We start from the raw sequence: 15889 nt of genomic DNA on the forward strand, positions 1-15889 counted from the left end.
GTCATAGTGCGTGATTGACTTAAAATATTATCACGGATGTCATCTGATGATGATGATGATGATGATGATGATGATGATAGTCTACCAAAGGATAGATATAGTTTCTCATTCAACTTTCCAGGCATAAAGAAACAAGCAAAACTCAGATGAACCGGCAGAAGTTGCGTTATTAATCCCTTCTACTGACCCAGAACTAGTCTGAGATGACAATGGAGTTGATGCCAATGACGAAAATGGCGGTGAGGACGACGAGGTTCTCGACAATGGCGATAGAGATGTACTTGAAGCAGGCAAATTTGGCTTGAAAATAAACAATGCATGCCTTAATCCAGGACTAAAAAGCCAGTCATGGACATCCCAATAAACCTCAATTCTCAACTTGTTGATGTGAATGGACTCATTACCTCTAAACTTCCATTGAAGATGCTTCACATGAACCACCAAATGCCCATCAACCCTAATCTCCAACTCTGGCTCCACCCCATTAAGGGTACTTCCACTCCCAATGCTCCCGCTGCCACCGCCGCCGCCACCACCTCTGTTTTTGCATTCAATTGCAATTTCATGCGATCTGCCTCTCTCATAAAACTTAGCTTTTGTGGAAAACTTTTTCTTACCAAAAATGTGCTCCTTTTTGGAAACCAAAGTGGGATCAGTCAGGGCAGGTCTAAAACCTGCTTTTCTATAAGCATCTTTTTTGAGATCACCAAGAACCAAAACAACTTCCTCGTCACAAACAACCGCCACGTAGTACTCCGATTTCGGCTCCGTCCCGCCGTTAAATTTCGCCGCCTTGAGGTCCCAGAAGATTTCCACTGCTTTCTCATCAACCACAAAGCGCTTGGAACCTTGCTTCCTCCAGAAGTACCACGGCTTGAGTTCAACTTTGCAAGTGTGCTGCTGGGTTTGATCTCCATCCGGACCCTCCACGGACACCGACAGGCCGTGGAGGAGCAGGTTTTTGCACCATGTGATCGTGATCAAGCGGCTCTGACCGGCTATCTTGGCTCTGTACACTGACATGCACACACTGTGGCCTGACCTAGTCACAGCCGAAGCATCATCACTTAACTTCTCACCTGATGAGAAGCAAGCAGGAATGCCAATGTGGTCTTGCATTTTCGCAACCAGGACGGATTCAGGATTTGAAAATAGAGGACGCTGAACTTTTAACCAGGGACAGATCCAGGATTTTAAAAGTTAGTTGTGCTAAACATTTATTAGCAGGGACGGATCCAGGATTTGAAACTGAGGCGTACTTAACGGCCTTTCGGAAGTGGAAGATGACGAACAAATTGCAGGAAGGAGAGTTGGGGGGAGAAGGGAATTTTTAAGATGGTGGGAGAGAGTGAGTGAAGATCTTAGTCACAAGATGTGTTGAGTCACAGATGCTGCCAGAGGTGTGTTTGGCCGCACTGATTGGAATAAACAATTATTTCCAAACTGGCAGATAGACTGGCAGTGAGTGAGAGTGAGTGTATAGAACCACCTTTTTTATTCTTTTTTTTTTATAAAAACATTATTCAGTTGTCTGCACCAATGCTAACCTCTCTCTTACCTGGATTTCAATTTGTTTATTTTGTTAATATTTATTTTAATTTTGTTACCGTTTTATTTTTTAACATTGACAACTTTATTGAATCCGAGGTGGTTTTGCTTCTACTGCACTTAAATTACATATTTCCATGCATGTTTAAAAGCAGCAATTGACCATTTGTCAAGAGATCAGGGTTCAGATTTCTACACAAAGTCAAAGAACATGTTTGACAAATGATCTGTAGAGCAGGAGAATCATAACGATCCGAAGTGCTACTAGTTAACGTATTGTACGTGTGATGACATAAATGAAACAATAACAGCTTATGAAAAACGACTATACAAAGCTAAAGGTGAAAGAGTTGGGTATTTGGTTTGCTTTCGTTTCCGATGTGGGTCTGTGGAGTTTTTAATTATTTGAATATGTGTTCATAAAGTTTGCATATGGGAGGTGCAACTTTTTTCAACTTTGTATTCAAAGATGTGTAATGTAGGAGAGGAATCTGAGACTTGGGGAGGGGTAGCTGCTGCAGATCTGGTCCAGCTAGCTCCCTCCTTGCATTGCAGCCCTAAAGCTACCCACTAATGCTTGGATAATGTTCTCTTTCTTATAATTTTAGATAAAATGGAATAAACAAACACATAAGTTTTGTGGGGGCAATGTGTGGTGTGGTTCTTATTCACATTGTGTGTCTTTTGCACACTCACATGGAACTCACCCTTAGAAAGGGATATATTGTCATTCACACCCCCGTTTGTACCTTTCACACATTTTTGTTAATGTTTTACTATTGATCATCTTCCGTTTATTCGATCTGATGACTGAAAATTGAGAAGGATGTGTGAGAGGTAAAAATGGATGTATATACTAGATAGCACTATGCTTAGAAAATTAGGGAAGATTTTTTTTAGCCAAAATGATTCTTAAGATTGGATAACTCTTCACTTTGCTCCCCAACATTGAAAACTGAAAGAAGTGATCCATGAGTTTGTTTAGCGTAACTCAATTTGGTTATTTCTTAAAAAAAATCTATCAATATCTTCGTTAAGTGGAGAAGTTGGTTTGACAAAAATACCTTAAAAAGTTGGTTTAACGATGATATTGACAAATTTAATTTTTCACGGAAGAACCAAAATGATTTACGGTAAACAAACTCAATGAACACTTCAATCGATTTTCATTGTCAATGACCAAAGCAAAAGTTATGTCAATCTTAGAAACTATTTTGGCTAAAAAGCCATTAAAGATTCTCACTTATACGACTGTGACGATATTTTAAATCAATCAAAACATTGTTATATATTTTAACTTTTTTCACGTGACAATACTGAATTCCTTCAAGTATCGCCACATTGATACTCTAGTTATAGCTATGTTCACGTAAGAAGAATAAGGAAATGAAATTCTTTATTTTGATCCTCCATGGTAAAGCTTCATCAAATGGAACCCAACTGTCTTGCAAAGAAAAAAAAAAGGTGAAAGGTATCATCGTGTGGCGTTTTCCACAAAATAATTATTAGAGTTGGTTTACAACAACCACCATTTACTCCTTTCATCGAGGGAAAGTTCAAAGTAAAAAAGAAAAAAGATATTATACATTGGTAAATTATTTTTTCTTTTTTGTAAGGATAAATTGAATTAATAATTTTCGTAATGATAAGATATTTAAAAGAGAAAATTAGAATTAGAAGCCTCATTTTAGATTTTTGTAGACTAAACATTTATGTTTTTTGAGTTTTTGATTAAGCTTTTGAAACATTTGATTAAGATACTCAGACTTGAACTACTTCAGATTAATTGAAATTAATTTACATTTAAATATCTGCTATATATTTTAAATAATTTCAACTATATTTAAGTCTAAAAATTTAAACTTTTCAAATCTAAATGTACATCCACGCCAAATGGAAACATACCAATATTAAATGAAAATGTACCAACATCAAACAAAAACATAACAACCCCGAATTAAAATGTACCCAATTATAAACTATCTTAAAATGAATATTCATCTTTTTGGAATGTTTAAAAATATGTTTGATTTATACACAATGCTCTAGATAGTCTTGTTTTTTCGTAGATAAGTTTCTGGAACAACTTTAAGTTGATTAGAGATAAATCCTTATTATTGTAGATAATGCTAAGTAATAATGATAAATCATATAATTTTGAATTAACAAAAAGGTTATTATATGTTGATTAATGACTCTTTCTAGAAAAATAAAATTAATTAAAGTAATTTAAACTTTTACATTGTTAACGACTATTTCTATAAAAAAAATTAATTACAGTAATTCCTCATTATTAGGACAAAAAGTAATAAAATTTATGTTTTGAGAACAAACATACCAAAAATTCAAATGTACCGAAAACTAAATGTACCAAAAATTTAAATGTACCAAGAAGCCAAATGGATCAAAAATTCAAATGTACCAAGTAACTAAATGTACCATTATAATCAAACGTACCGATATAATCAAACGTACCTAACTACGAGTTTTGTTACATTCTATTTAATTTACCAAAATAAATATTTTAATAAAAAATATAAAAAAATCTTAAATCATCATAATAAGATATGCATAAAAATAGGAGGAAAAAAGGGAATGCTAACGTGAATAGACTTCTAATGAAATAAAATTAAAGTACCAAAATTGTAAGGAAAATGTTTAATCAAATTTGCAAAAGGAATAGATGTTTAGTCTATGACATTTAAAAACGAGGCGTCTAATTCAAAACGTTCCTATTTAAAATATAGTTTCTGTGGTAAATTTTGGATTTAAACTCTCGTACAAACTATTAACAAGTCAAAATCAAAAGTATGATTTACGTCCATTAAATGCGACAATAAATATGTACTTTTGTCGAACCCCATGCCTTCTTTTGTTCACGTTCTCTCTCATTCTCTGTTCTCTCTTTAATCTGTATCTCCTTCACCAAATACACAATCACAGATTCATGTTTCTTTCTCCTTGGCTTCTTTTTTCTGATTTTCTTTGTATATTATCACATTTGTTTGTCTGTTTTTGTTCTTGGGCGACCGGGTTTTAAAGCGGAGGCATTATTATGTTAGATATTGTACTGGTTTGTACTGATGTATTTTTATAAAAAGTGGGTATAAAAAAAAATTGAGTTTAAAAAGATGTTTAGTAAACACTTAAAAACAACTTATTTTCACAGTTTTTGGTGAAAAAAACTGAAAATGTGAAGCAGTAAAAATGAGCTTATTCTCACAGTACAACAGAAATAGTTTTTTTTCAAAACACAGCAATACCAAACCAGCCTATTGTGTCTTGTTAGTAACCCAATGTAGGCATTGTGTTTGTTATGATGGAAATGCAGATGGTTGAAGATGACAGGTAGAGGAATGGGAAAAGAGAAGGAGAAGCACTTACATCTCTGAGGAAGAAAGAAGGAAGAGGTATGCCCTACTTGTGGCAACCATGACTCACATGAGTGCACTTGGGACAGAGAGAGGAAGGGTACCAGAAAGAGAGCGGTGGGTCATTTTTATCTCTGCATTTAACTGAGATTTGATAGAAATTTCACTTACGGTTAAATTTGCTAACAGTTTTCACCACGAGTGTCACGTGGGTTATCTTTCAAATACCCTATCATCACAGACCATTAATCCAATTTGGCCTTTCGTAAACAAGGAAAAGGAAATTACAAGGAGAAGAACAAAGTTGAAATATAAAATATTACTGGCAAAGAATGAACCCAACCTTTCTCGCGTAATTGAGAATATATTAGCAAACATCAACCACCAAAAATGAGAATGAGCTATATATTCGTAAAATTAGTAAAGCTGGTTGGCTTTATTTAAAAAATAATTAGAATTATCATAACTTAGTTGTCATTCCTGACATATCTTGAGTGCACAAGAAATGAAAAAGCGGATGAGTTTCACGCTGAAGCTGAGTATATCATACGATTCATACCTATACAACCATGTTTTTTCTTTTCTGTTCAGTTGACAGCTTCATTTCAAACCACAAAAACGAAAGAAAAGAAACAACAAACAAGGAGAACATCTCGTACCTGAACAACCAGACATCATTCTCGTTCTTCACTTTTGCCACACTTGCCTCATAAGATGAGATGTTACAATTAACGTTTAATAGGCCCAAAGTCCATTACTGGGCCAGTCAGGTTGTTGATATAGGCCCGTTTCCTTGGTCCCAAATCGGAGCCCCAAATGCCCATGAAGCCACTGAGGTCATTTTCGTCTATCTACCCGCACATAAACCCCAATTCCCAAACGGCCGCGGGTTTTGGGTACTGTCACTGGGATTGTTGTCACCGAGCAAGACCTGGAGCTGGGTAAGCCACCGATCATCCCTCCCCGTTTGGTTCCGTAGAAAACCCAATAGAAAATTGCATCCATTTTCTCAGTAACCAAACAGGAAACTTGATTGCAGACCCACACCGTAAAAATGCAATCTTTAAGTGCGAGCATCCGATTGGTCCGAAGGCAAAGGGTCGACAGCTCAAAAATTGCTCATTTCAGATCGATTGGAGCTTACCAATTGAGTGGCGGTTCTGGGTTTAGTTCGTTGGCGTCGGATCGTTTGGCCTCTGCCAAGAAATTGGGGGATTTATCGGGTTTTGGGTCTTCGAAGAGTTCCTTGTTTCAGTCAGTTTCCAAGTTTTCGTATCGATCTTCGGCCCCGTTCGTATGTTTTCGACTCGCTATGCCCTCTCTAATAGTATTTTAGCATGTTTTGTGAGCTATTTAATCAAAACTATTTAATTTGAAGAATACATTTTGAACGTGTTTGTAGTTTTGAATTTCACTCTGCATATGTATGTAATTGTGAATTTTAGGTTTTTGGAATTAAAAAGTTCAATTTTTTTAGGGTTTAGTTTAAATGTTGGTACATTTACGAAAGACGATTTCTTTGTTAAATTTGAGGTTTTTGATGCAATTGAAGCCTAGAAAATAATCTAGAGGCCAGCTTGCATTTTACATTTCGTCTTGTGGAATGCCACTCCGGCAGTGTTCAGCGTGGTCGTAAGTCATGACATTTTGTATAAATGGGGAATTGGGCGATTCTATTGATACTTACGAGATGTATACATAGTTACAAGGGTTAACATAATCACTTGCAAACCAGAAATGTGATAGAGAAGTAACTAAAATATGTTCTTAAGAGATTTGGATTACGACAGAATTACTGTACAAATAGGAAACCGGAAGACGGGCCATCAACACTAGATGACATGTCATTAACACATTTTTTGTTTTGTGGTGTATAATTCATTTGGAGAGCAATATTTTGTCTTTCTTTCCAAATATAGTGTTTTTCTGATGCTTGTAGTGTTATTCTACCAGACAACAACGAGCTCTCAAACTGTGGCCCCAGCTTCTTCCTGTAATTCCAACTTATTCAAGAGTGCTCGACTAAGCTCTTTTCGATGTGCGGCAGTTTCAACTCCTTTCCCGAGCAGGTGCATTGCAACGGGGGGAAATTTTGTTCAGTCAGCTACTCAAGATTCAGGAATGTCTGTCTCTGATGTAGCTCCTTGCATCAAATTCAAGAGGCTTGATAAAACCGCCCACCACATAATGCAGGCATGTGTGTATCTATTTGTATTCGTGACAATACATAACACTTTTTCTATTCCTGTTGTTATATTTATATTAGTTGATCTATATATCACAGATTCTAGACAAGGAAGCTTTAGAGGAAGTGAAGGCGCAGAGAGAAATACCAGATGTTAGGCCTGGTTATATGGTGCAACTCAGAGTGGTATGATGTGTTCTTTTTGGAAAACAAATGGTGTTAGAATGTTCCTTATGCTGTGGAGGGAGTTCCTCATGAGATTGAGTCCTTTTTTTTTTCAATGCTTTTCTGTATGTGAACAGGAAGTACCCGACAACAAGCGACGTGTTTCAGTCGTGAAAGGTGTTGTGATTGCTAGACGTAATGCTGGTCTAAACACTACAATTAGAATCAGGAGGCAAGTGGCTGGAGTCGGGGTTGAATCTCTTTTCCCATTGTAAGCAATTCTGATGTTTATTTTCCTTTACTGTTGATGGCTCTAGTTGTCTTTGACTCCCTGCTTTAAGTTGGATAGTGAACATGTGATTTCTTAGCTGGATGTCCTGGAAGCGGGTGTATTGAAATGTTGTCATACTGAGTTATCTCAACTCTGATTATACGAGTATTAGATGCTTGCACAGCATTATCGATATGATTTTCATTGAAAAATAGTTATTTGTAGATTTTGTGGTAACATGTTTATTAAAGTGGAGCCTGTAAGAAGGTACTGAATTTTGTTAGTCAAAATTCTGTACTCTGAAAACAAGGAAACTAATCATGCTCAGTAAACATTGCTTATTAAAGCTCTGGGTTCATGACCGTGAACTGATTAACTTCAACACAAGTTTAGGTTTTCAGTTTTTTTTTCCACAAATTACTATTTGAGGTGAAACAGACGATTAACTTGGGGTTGGGGCTAGCGCTTCAAACAAAAGTTTATTTCTATTGATATCTGATAATTTCATCTGGAGTTCTCATGTGTGTGGGATTTTATCATTCGTTTCACATAAGTAGATAATATGCTGTCAGTCTCTACAAAATGACCGACGAAGTGGATAATGTTTGGCAGGTATTCGCCTAACATAAAGGAAATTAAGGTGCTGGACAAGAAGAAAGTGCGGAGGGCCAAGCTGTACTATGTCAGGGACAAAATCAATGCATTCAAGAAGCAATCGTAGCTAGTGGGATCAAAAGGATGCTGCCTGACAAAGATTGTGTCCCATGTATGACTTAGGTCAGAAATCCAGCAAAAGTTTTGGTGATTTCTTTTCCTCATTCTTTTTCTCCTTTGAACGCATGAGTAGTCTGTGAATCTTCATCAAGTCTTTGAGAATCTGTGATGCCTGGTAGAAATGTGCGAGTTCAATTGAAAGCCGGGGAAGTTACCAGAATTGCTTACTTTCGATGATAGAACAGTGTGTACTCAGGTTGATGAATGTTATGAAGTTGTTGGCATAAATGTGATTGTTTGTTACACAAGTAGGACTATTTTCTTCAGTATATTCCTTATTTGGCTAAAATTTGGGTTTGCATGCCAGAAGTCTGGCCAAAGAAGATAAAAGTGGGAGAAATGTAGTATTATTTCACCTTGGTTATCTTCATCTGTAGTTTCTGACCCATTGGTCACCTCTTATGTTACTACTGAGAACTTTTTAAGTGTGATTGTTGTCACATTGCCTCGTAATGTTACCAATTCACGTGCTGTAATATTGTACCATTGAATTTGTAACACAACGTGGTGGTGTAACGATCATATTGAGAATATCTCGCTGCTGACATCGATATTTTGATCATCAACCTTTTGAGTTCTGAATGCTTGAATTGTATTTGTATGTGAATTTCAGCTATGAGGTCACCATCAGCATTTGTGTGCCAGTTAGTCATCTCTGCTACATTTATGAAACAGAAAGAAAGAGGTTACTGGTGAAAAGATTTTTCAGAAGAATTATTTTAAAAATTAGCATGACGATGATGATTAATGAGATTACGACTAATTAACGTCACATTACCTGTTAATTATTTTGTATTAAAATTTCGAAAACCTACTAACCTAATAGGAATGGTAGGTCCTTTTTTGGGTGTCTGTTGATGATTAATGAGATTACGACTAATTAAAGTCACATTACCTGTTAATTATTTTGTATTACAAATTCAACAACCCACTAACCTATTTGGAATGGTACTATGGTAGGTCCTTTTATTGGTGTTTGTTGAGATTAGATTTGATCAACATTCCTTGTTACAATTTACACACGCATCAAATTGTAATTTAAATATCTTCACTTTACCCTATAAATGGGCTCTTTCTTTTCCTAACATGACTTTTTCAAAGCACTTTCAATTGATTGGTTAGTCTTATAAAGAGTAGTACCAAAGTGATCAAACTAATTAATTAAACAACTACGGGATGACTTAATAGTTGATGATGAACTTCAAACACGTATTTTACATGACACGTCTTGAGTTTGATTCCTGGCGCTGGGGAATTATACGATGGTGGCCAGCAAGAGGCTGAAATGCCTCTTAGAGTATTAAAGTGTCAGATTATTATTATTATTATTATTATTATTATTATTAAGAGAGAGTTCAAAACCATTGGAATAATTTTTTGGAGAGGGAAGATTTTCAAACTTAAGACGTATGAGTGAAAAAAGAACACTCTATCCACTAAGATATTAGACCCTATGTAATTATCAATTTCTAAATACAATTATATAAAATATAGTAACCTCAAATTAAAATTTAATCAGGAGAGCGTACTTGTAAAAGATTATAACCGTTGGATGGCTCCACACTCCACGTAAAGAATGAACGTGGGAAAGATCCGAAGATCCGGCACCTAGCAATTTAAGGTGCGAAAGTTAGCTGAAGAAAACGCGCGTAGCAGATTACTCCCCCATGCCATCCCTCAAACCGGCAAACCCCACCTTTCCGAAAATCAAATAAAAATCTCAGTTAGTTCATCTTCTGATTTGCTCTGTGTCTCCCTGCCAAATCCAACGGCTTCGCTTTCACGTTTCAATCTCTCTCTCTCCTCCCTTCACTTTCTCACACCTCCGCAAACGCACGCTCCGTCGTCTTCTTCTCCACCTTCATACTCCAGCACCTCCGAGTTCCGGTTCCCTAATACGGTGCGTATTGGGATTTGATTTCGGCGCTAACAGCGGGCGGAATTGACGTTTCGGGCTCGATTTGATTGGAAAATACGAACGAGTTGTCGAGAATGCCGCATGATTTGTCGTCGGAGCAAGACACCGACGATGCTGATACCGAGTTCGTTGAGGTTGATCCCACTGGTCGATACGGTCGGGTCAGTAGCCTATTTTCGCTCTCTTTTTTTTCTTTAATTTCCATTTTTTCCTGGTTTTTTTTATTGTTTGTTGATTTGATTTAGCTGGTTTACTCTTGAAATGTTTGGAAATTAATTACTCAATGCTTTAAAGTCTTAATCTTTTATCAATAAAGTTGTGATTTTGACTGATTTGTGTTGAATTCTCTTTTGTTTTTGGTGATTTTGCAGTATAAAGAGGTTCTAGGAAAAGGGGCTTTCAAGAAAGTGTATCCTTTTGCTCTCATTTTTTTAATTTACAAATTATTTTTCGAATTTTAATTTTTGGGTTTTTTAGTTGGATTCAAATGCTGTGTGAATTTGAACCATTTTACTTTGATATCATATTGAGGCCGAATTGTGTTGTGGATCTATTTTTGTGTGGCCTTGATTGGTATGGAACTTAGATATCGAGCATTTGATGAATTGGAAGGTTTAGAAGTAGCTTGGAATCAGGTTAAGGTGGCGGATCTATTGCGCAACTCTGAAGATTTAGTGCGGCTTTATTCGGAAGTTCATTTGCTTAAGACTTTAAAGCACAAGAACATAATTAAGTTTTACAATTCGTGGGTCGATGCCAAGCATGAGAACATCAACATTATTACAGAGATTTTCACTTCGGGAACTTTACGACAGTGAGTTTTTAGTGATCCATTGTTGTCTAACATTTGATGTCTGTGGTTCCTTTATGATTTTATTCAGTTTTTCAGTGTCCATTATTGTGTAGGTACCGGAGAAAGCATAAGCATGTTGATTTGAGGGCGTTGAAGAAATGGTCTAGGCAGATCTTAGAAGGCCTTTGGTATCTTCATAATCATGATCCCCCAGTCATCCATCGAGATTTGAAGTGTGACAACATTTTTGTCAATGGGAACCAAGGTGAGGTCAAAATTGGTGACTTAGGACTCGCTGCTATTCTTCGCCAGGCTCGTTCAGCTCACAGTGTTATTGGTGAGGACTAAAAATATAATCAGTTATCTATATTTTCCTTCCGCAATAATATTAGTGCAGAATCTTTCTGTATCAGAGCTGGCAATGTAAGTGTTTTATCACCTTAGGTACCCCGGAGTTTATGGCGCCAGAGCTTTACGAAGAGGAATACAACGAGCTTGTAGACATTTATGCCTTTGGCATGTGCTTGTTAGAGTTGGTGACCTTTGAGTATCCATATGTTGAATGTTCCAATGCTGCTCAAATATTCAAGAAAGTGACATCAGTAAGGGCTTCATGACCTTTTGTGTTTTCACTGTCATAGACTCATAGTTGAGAAGAATTTCTTGTCCTTGAATGTTACATCATTTAAAAGTGTGAACTTGAACGGTCACTGGATCTGTCAGACTCTCAAGTTTTTTAGATAATTTCATTTTTCCAGATACATTGCATTTCTTTTAATTGTTGTTAATGGTTCATCAAAGTGGATTGTGATGCATGATTCAGTTGTTTAGCTTGTTTCACTAGAGCAACTTTGGATCCTTTCCCACCAATACAAAGGTTAATGCTTGAATTCTAGGCATAATGGCACAAAAATCTCCTGTGGCGAATGATTATTTTACATTCTAACATGGTCCTTGCATCAGCTCTAGCATGGTTCTTAACTTCTTATATCAGTTCTGACATGGTCCTTTTATCGGATCTTTTTCTGTTGTGGTAGGGAGTAAAGCCAGCATCGTTGGCAAAAGTGACAGATCCTGGAGTTAAAGCATTCATAGAAAAATGCATTGTGAAAGTTTCAGAACGCTTGCCTGCGAAAGAACTTCTGATGGATCCTTTTCTCCAGTCAGATGATAATCGTGAAAGTATATCTCGCTCTCTACGACCCACTCATTATTCAGGTAAAGTGAGTTGTTTATCTAGTGCTCAAAGGATTTTTGTGTTATTCTCCTCACATTGTGACATGCTAGATGCAGAAGGCAGTTCTGATCAGACTGATATTGAAACAAAGGATACGGACCCTTCTCATGAGACAAGCAGAGACTTCAGTGTGCAAGGTCAGAGGAAAGATGACACGATATTTCTGAAATTACGAATAGCAGATTCTACAGGTAACCTTTTCTTTCTTTTCCACTTTTCTATTTTATTTACTTTTCTGTCAAAGAAGTATGTTTTTATGCCAGCTCCCGCTCTTAAAACTGAGAAAATTTCCACCTGGGCCCAGGTCATTTTCGAAATATTCACTTTCCATTTGACATTGGGGAAGACACTGCAATTGCTGTTGCTAGTGAAATGGTTCAAGAGTTAGACCTGACAGATCAAGACGTTTCAACACTTGCTGAAATAATTGACTCCGAAATCCATTCCCACATTCCAGATTGGCCACACGGAGAAGATTCTGGAGACCATATTGATGGTGAGACCTCAACTCCTTATAGCCATGCTTCTGAGTCTAAGGAGGATGCTTCTCCCTTAATACACGAGGCCCTTCTTTCTAATAGTCTTGCGTTAGAAAGATTGCCTTCAGGCCGCAAGTACTGGTGTGACTCACCCAAGGAAGGTGGTGGAAATTCTCCAGCTAAGCATTTCTTTTCTAATTTGAATTCTCCAGCGGCTTCAGTCACTGCAGGAGGTACTGAAGAAAATGAGAACTCTGCTGGTAGCAGCCCTAGGGAGGAAGATGATGCAAATGGTGCTGGTGCCTCAGATTCACCAAATGGTGGTGTTGAGGAAGATGAGAGATCTCCTGGTGGCCCTAGAGAGGAAAATGATCCAAATGGTGCTGGAGCCTCTGATCCACTGAGTGGTGATAGTCATAATGCAGCTACTGATCCACATCTTATTAATGGAGTTCTTCCATTTGACTCAGAAGTAAAGATCATTGCCGAGAAACTCGAGAATCTATTGGTAGAACAGAAAAAGGAGTTAGACGAGCTCAAGAAGAAACATGAATTAGCAATATCAGAACCATTGAAAGAACTGCCCCCAGTTTTCCGTCGAAAGGTTTTAGATATATGTAAGATGAGATTTCCAGACTACAAAATTCAGCTTGAGGCAGACTGCTAAACCAAGCAATTTGCAGATTCAGCTCCGCGTATCTGTTTCACGTCTCCACTTCCAATGCTGGGATATATAGATTGTTTATTCAATTTTCCAGTGACAGAAATAGAAATCGCAGAGATATTCTATACTTCGGTGAAGTAGGGGAGCATGAGCTAGTAGTGGTATCTGATGCTGCTGGATAGACATTGAGAGATTAGTAAAATAGATCCAGCAAGCCATAGCCTGGAGGACAATCAAGCTTGTCATCCAGATCAGCCTTTAGAGCGACCCCTGAAGCCCTACAGATTCCGGCACTTGAACTCCCGCGAGGTAACACATCAGCCTGATAAGTCGATTTGAATACGGGGTCACCATCACGTGGAGTATATACCTGTACAGATAAATTCTTTACCCTTTTTTTTCTTCAGTTATACCTCAAATCAGTGAGTTGAGCAAATTTGAAAATTATCTTGGTTTTTGGGTTACTTGTTTGTCAAGTTATTGTTGTGGGATGCTTTGCCCTTGTGTTGTTTGTTGAGTTGCATAATAATTACAACATGAAAATTGAAACTTATTAGTGGCCCTAGTTTTTTTCTGGATTCCAAAACCCTTCACCAATCAAAATATGAGGCTGGTGGTCGTGGCACGTTTGCCATGGTAGATTGTGACTCCACAATCCACAATGCCATATGATTTGCTTCGGAAAGTTAAGGTATTTGAAACAATTACGTGGCACAAAGGGAGTCTGTCTTTTAGGGTTGCCATCCCACATGGACACAAGTCACCATCTATGAGTCCATTTCATGTACTTTGTAGCCACAAAAATTTTGAGAGCCCCAATTGGCATTATTTTGAAGGATTTGTATCCAATCTGGATTCAAAGGGTAGAGATCTTAGAGATTTTTACATTCTAGCCGTTTATCATATATCGTAGAACCAGAAATCATTTTGAATTTTATTATCTAAAATTAAACATAAATGGTACCTAATAAAAATTGACCGCACGATGTACAACGAACAGCCATGATGTGAGGATTTCTAGGATCCTTAGAAGATCTTGAGAGAATCCTCATCCTATTTTGAAAATCAGATGAAGTTCTAAAGAAAAAAAAAAGGAAAAATGATTTTTACCCGTTATTTTTATTATTCTACACATTTTGTTTATTTTTTTTATTTAAATGATCATAAATAAGCAGAAGTATGTAGGGGGAGATAAATGATTTGTGAAAATAGGCGGAGGTGTTATTTTCACACAAAAACATAATATGATGGTTGGTGTGTTGCCAAATCAAATTATTTTCAAATAACTTAAAAAGTGTAAGTTTTGAATAAAAAAAAAAATCAGCACACACCGTTTTTGTACTTTATACATTTCGTTAATTTTTATTTGATTTATTCAATTTAATGACTAAAAAATAAAAAGCGGCTCCAGAAGCTTAACCGTATGTGAAATTCAGACCTCACTACCGAAAATTCGGTGTATTTCGAATATGAGGCCATCTCCAACCGAAGGGTCCAGAGGGCCAGAGGGCCGAAAATAGCCCTAAAACCGTCTCCAACCGAGGGCTAGGCCAGAGGGCTCGGGAATCTGGGAGGGCCCCAAGGGATCGGAGAGGGCTGGAGGGTTGGAGGGCTGGCTGCTTTCGGCCAGCTAGCCAGCCCCGGGCTGGCTATTTTTTTTTTTTAATGTTTCTTATTTCTGTCGGTTATAACCGACAGAAATAATATACAGAAATAACATTTTGAATTCAAACTTCCAACGGCTAGCGCCACTAGCCGTTGTAAATCCTTTTTTTTTTTTTATGAATTTAAACCTTTTTTTTTATGAATTTAAACCTTTTTTTTTTCTTTTTTTTTCTATAACTTCCTATAACTTCTATTTTACAAAATTTGTTTCAATTTTTTTTTTAATTCTATTTTTTTCCTATAACTTATATTTTACAAAATTTGGTTCATATTTTTTTCATATAACTTCTATTTTACAAAATTTGTTTCATATTTTTTTTTAAATTCCATTTTTTCCTATAACTTCTATTTCACAAAATTTGTTTCATATTTTTTTTAAATTCTATTTTTTTCCTATAACTTCCTAAGCCATTATACAACATTAAATTAAATTAAGTAACATGAAACAACATTAAACAATATGAAACAACATTAAATAACATTAACCGACATAAAAATTATACAACACTAACCAACATGATTTTTAAATAAAATTAAGTTGTAGTTTTTAAATAATAAATTATGTTTGGCCCTTTGGCCCTCGGTTGGAGACGGTTTTTTTTGACAGGGCTAAAACGAGCCCTCTGGCCCTCTGGCCCTCGGTTGGAGACGGATGCAAATATGGCCATGTACTGTTCATTAAAATATTAATATCTTGGAGAATCTTGGAGGGCCAGAGGGCTAAAACGAGCCATCTGGCCAGCCATCGGTTGGAGATGGCCTGAATGGATATTGAAGTTCCGAATTTCGTTGCAATGGAATGGAATAAATTGAACCGGA

At 36.8% G+C, this 15889-nt stretch overlaps 3 protein-coding genes across 4 annotated transcripts; 2 read left to right on the top strand and 1 right to left on the bottom strand.

Annotated features, from left to right (window-relative positions):
- Window positions 1-193: 193 nt before the first annotated feature.
- On the bottom strand, window positions 194-1451 carry LOC126598337 (uncharacterized). The gene is made up of 2 exons (XM_050264694.1): window positions 405-1451; window positions 194-300 (listed from the first exon to the last, which is right to left on the bottom strand). The coding sequence occupies exons 1-2, from the start codon at window positions 1117-1119 to the stop codon at window positions 194-196; spliced, it is 822 nt and encodes a 273-aa protein (XP_050120651.1). The 5' UTR covers window positions 1120-1451.
- A 4177-nt stretch (window positions 1452-5628) lies between these two features.
- Window positions 5629-8880, top strand: LOC126600646 (50S ribosomal protein L19, chloroplastic-like). Its single transcript, XM_050267246.1, has 6 exons — window positions 5629-5860; window positions 5959-6213; window positions 6873-7112; window positions 7204-7290; window positions 7407-7540; window positions 8153-8880. Exons 1-6 carry the CDS (start codon window positions 5639-5641, stop codon window positions 8259-8261), a joined length of 1047 nt encoding a protein of 348 aa, XP_050123203.1. The 5' UTR covers window positions 5629-5638; the 3' UTR covers window positions 8262-8880.
- A 1087-nt stretch (window positions 8881-9967) lies between these two features.
- LOC126600481 (probable serine/threonine-protein kinase WNK3) lies at window positions 9968-13958 on the top strand. Of its 2 annotated transcripts, XM_050267046.1 has the most exons (8): window positions 9970-10393; window positions 10604-10641; window positions 10819-11046; window positions 11139-11362; window positions 11470-11627; window positions 12063-12243; window positions 12319-12453; window positions 12567-13958. In XM_050267046.1, exons 1-8 carry the CDS (start codon window positions 10307-10309, stop codon window positions 13406-13408), a joined length of 1893 nt encoding a protein of 630 aa, XP_050123003.1. In that variant the 5' UTR covers window positions 9970-10306; the 3' UTR covers window positions 13409-13958. The 2 variants fall into 2 exon arrangements, with proteins under 2 accessions (XP_050123002.1, XP_050123003.1); XM_050267045.1 differs by having other exon boundaries at window positions 9968-10393; window positions 12063-12453.
- Window positions 13959-15889: the final 1931 nt, after the last annotated feature.

Source organism: Malus sylvestris, chromosome 14, assembly GCF_916048215.2.
Source record: "Malus sylvestris chromosome 14, drMalSylv7.2, whole genome shotgun sequence".
In the NCBI taxonomy this organism is placed as follows: Eukaryota; Viridiplantae; Streptophyta; class Magnoliopsida; order Rosales; family Rosaceae; genus Malus; species Malus sylvestris.

What these genes read in the sequence shown, in the direction of transcription:
- LOC126598337 (XM_050264694.1), bottom strand. Translation starts at nt 1,119, where the DNA reads ATGCAAGACCACATTGGCATTCCTGCTTGCTTCTCATCAGGTGAGAAG. An exon ending in TCTTCAATGGAAGTTTAGAG is followed by an intron (nt 301 to 404) that starts GTAATGAGTCCA and finishes TTTATTTTCAAG; the next exon opens with CCAAATTTGCCTGCTTCAAG.
- LOC126600646 (XM_050267246.1), top strand. Translation starts at nt 5,639, where the DNA reads ATGTTACAATTAACGTTTAATAGGCCCAAAGTCCATTACTGGGCCAGT. An exon ending in CCGCCCACCACATAATGCAG is followed by an intron (nt 7,113 to 7,203) that starts GCATGTGTGTAT and finishes TATATATCACAG; the next exon opens with ATTCTAGACAAGGAAGCTTT. An exon ending in GTTGAATCTCTTTTCCCATT is followed by an intron (nt 7,541 to 8,152) that starts GTAAGCAATTCT and finishes AATGTTTGGCAG; the next exon opens with GTATTCGCCTAACATAAAGG.
- LOC126600481 (XM_050267045.1), top strand. Translation starts at nt 10,307, where the DNA reads ATGCCGCATGATTTGTCGTCGGAGCAAGACACCGACGATGCTGATACC. An exon ending in AAAGGGGCTTTCAAGAAAGT is followed by an intron (nt 10,642 to 10,818) that starts GTATCCTTTTGC and finishes TATGGAACTTAG; the next exon opens with ATATCGAGCATTTGATGAAT. An exon ending in TTCAGCTCACAGTGTTATTG is followed by an intron (nt 11,363 to 11,469) that starts GTGAGGACTAAA and finishes TTATCACCTTAG; the next exon opens with GTACCCCGGAGTTTATGGCG.